At 59.0% G+C, this 1,905-nt stretch overlaps 1 protein-coding gene across 1 annotated transcript in view; it reads left to right on the top strand.

Moving 5' to 3' along the window:
* LOC104289343 (chromosome unknown open reading frame, human C1orf186) overlaps positions 1-693 on the top strand; it is a 5,366-nt gene extending 4,673 nt beyond the window's left edge. The window contains exons 6-7 of the mRNA XM_009888279.1: positions 70-138; positions 488-693. Coding sequence (XP_009886581.1) covers positions 70-138; positions 488-693 — 275 coding nt within the window. The remainder of the gene's footprint in view (positions 1-69; positions 139-487) is intronic.
* The last annotated feature ends 1,212 nt before the right edge of the window (positions 694-1,905 follow it).

Below are 1,905 nucleotides of genomic sequence, written 5' to 3'. Positions count from 1 at the left end.
TTTTTTTTTTTTTTTTCCCTTCAACCCCCCCAAGTAACGGTGGAAGTGGTAATGTTTCCTGTTTTTAAGGGAGCAGTGACACATCTTCAGAGACCTCGGAGGACTCGGACAGCAGCCCTTCCACCCCGCAGGTACGGCCGCGGGCAGAGAGCCTTTGCCAAAGCACCCCACAGCAGCGGCAGTGCCAGCGCTGTGTCCCCACGGTCCTGCCTGGCCCGAGACCCACAGAGCAGCTACGGGGCGGGGGGTGGGGGGGGAAATGCATTGAACCGTATTGAAATACCGTCGGTGAGGGTGGGGTGATGGTTGTCACCTGCCATACGCAATGATGTCCCTCATTTAGAGGGAAATGTCCCCAGGGGTCAGGGAGGTCCCTGGGCACAGCTCGGCACCTTACACGGCCACACATCTTCGTGGGGTTTCAAGGGCAAAGCCCCCCCGGGTGGATGCTGGTGCCTGACCTGGGGTTCGTGTCTGCTTCTCCAGGGCCCTTCCTCGGCAGAAAAGCTCAATTACACGTCCCTGGTCTTCCCGGGGAAAGGCCACGGGTCAGGTTCCGCCAGGGACTACGAGAATGTGAAGACTGGGGAGGACTACGTCAACGTGGACCCAAAGAAGAGGAAAGTGGATTTCTGGCCCTGCTCCAGCCCGGTGGCATCCAAATCCATCGAGTACACCGAGGTGAAGCTGTGAATCCCGGGATGCTGCTGGCGGGGTTGCGGGTCAGACCGCTGCCGGGACGGGGAGATGCCCGAAGCCTCCGGCAGCGCGGGACCAGGGCTGCCCCTTCGGCGCCCGGCACCGCCTGGCGCCTGCCAGCTTTTAGTCCCTGTAACACTCAAACCCACTGATACAATTTGCTTGGCCTTTTACTTAAATGCATCACTGTTCCTGAAGGCTGCTGAGCGTGGGATGGCGCAGGGACGCGTTCCTCCTGCCCAGGCTGAAATGTGCTCTCCAGTTCTATGTGATGGCCCTTTTTCTCATTTTGTGAAAGCAAACGAAACATCCCCCCCCCTCGCCCCCTCAAAATGGATGTAGTTAGGGAGGGAAATGCAGTGGTCTTCAAAATATCCCCCCAAACTGGCTGGCACCTCCTCTGAATGATGCTTTCTTTGCTGATTGCTGTCACAAAATACTTGTACATCCAGTTTCTCCCCCAGCTTTGCCCTTGCTGCCCCACAAGCTCTGATTCCTCACCCTCCCCTGCACTCCTTTTCTTTTGATGCTCGAAGCCTTTCCATGTCCCCGTCACCCTCGGAGCTGTCGCTGGGGCTGGGGTGGCCGTGCGGGTGGCGTGACCCCCAGCCACGCACCGGGGGGATGCCAGGGCCGGGGAAGCCCTGCCGGGGACCTTCCTCCCCCAGCTGAAAGCCGTAGGCATCAGCCCAGCTGGCAAAGGGATTTATATCCCCCCTCCTCGGCGGGAGGACCTGGGCTGGCTACTGGTGCCTCTGGGCTGTGAGGGGCACAGGACTGGACCACAGGTCTCCACGTGAGCACAGGCAAGTCAAATCTCTCTGTGTCTTGTGGGGAGGGATGATATTCGCTGTCTCCCACCTTTTGCTTTTCCTGCTTTGTCCCCGCACCAAATGCCCTGGGTGCAGGAGTCGGCTGCTCTCCCTCCTGCCCCAAGTGATGCCCGTACCCAACAGAGCTGCAGAGGGGGGTCAGTGCCCGGGGCTGGGGCACACGCCGCTGCCCCCACTGCGATCTGGCACCGCGTTTCACATTTTCCTTAAGTATCGGTTTAATTTCCAGGGGACTTGAGGTACAGCACTGCAATTTTCTCTAACAAAAGTGAATTGGGGGCTCTGCGGCTTGCAGAGATAAGCTCGGGATTGCGAACCGAATATGCTCGAAGGCTGTTATCTTCTCAGCGGTGCTGCCTCCCCTCGCCGCGAC

The sequence above is a fragment of the Charadrius vociferus genome, unplaced genomic scaffold, assembly GCF_000708025.1.
Source record: "Charadrius vociferus isolate BGI_N301 unplaced genomic scaffold, ASM70802v2 scaffold266, whole genome shotgun sequence".
NCBI lineage: Eukaryota > Metazoa > Chordata > Aves > Charadriiformes > Charadriidae > Charadrius > Charadrius vociferus.
Note: the sequence above shows the minus strand (reverse complement) of the source record. Positions and strands in the feature narration are given on the sequence as shown.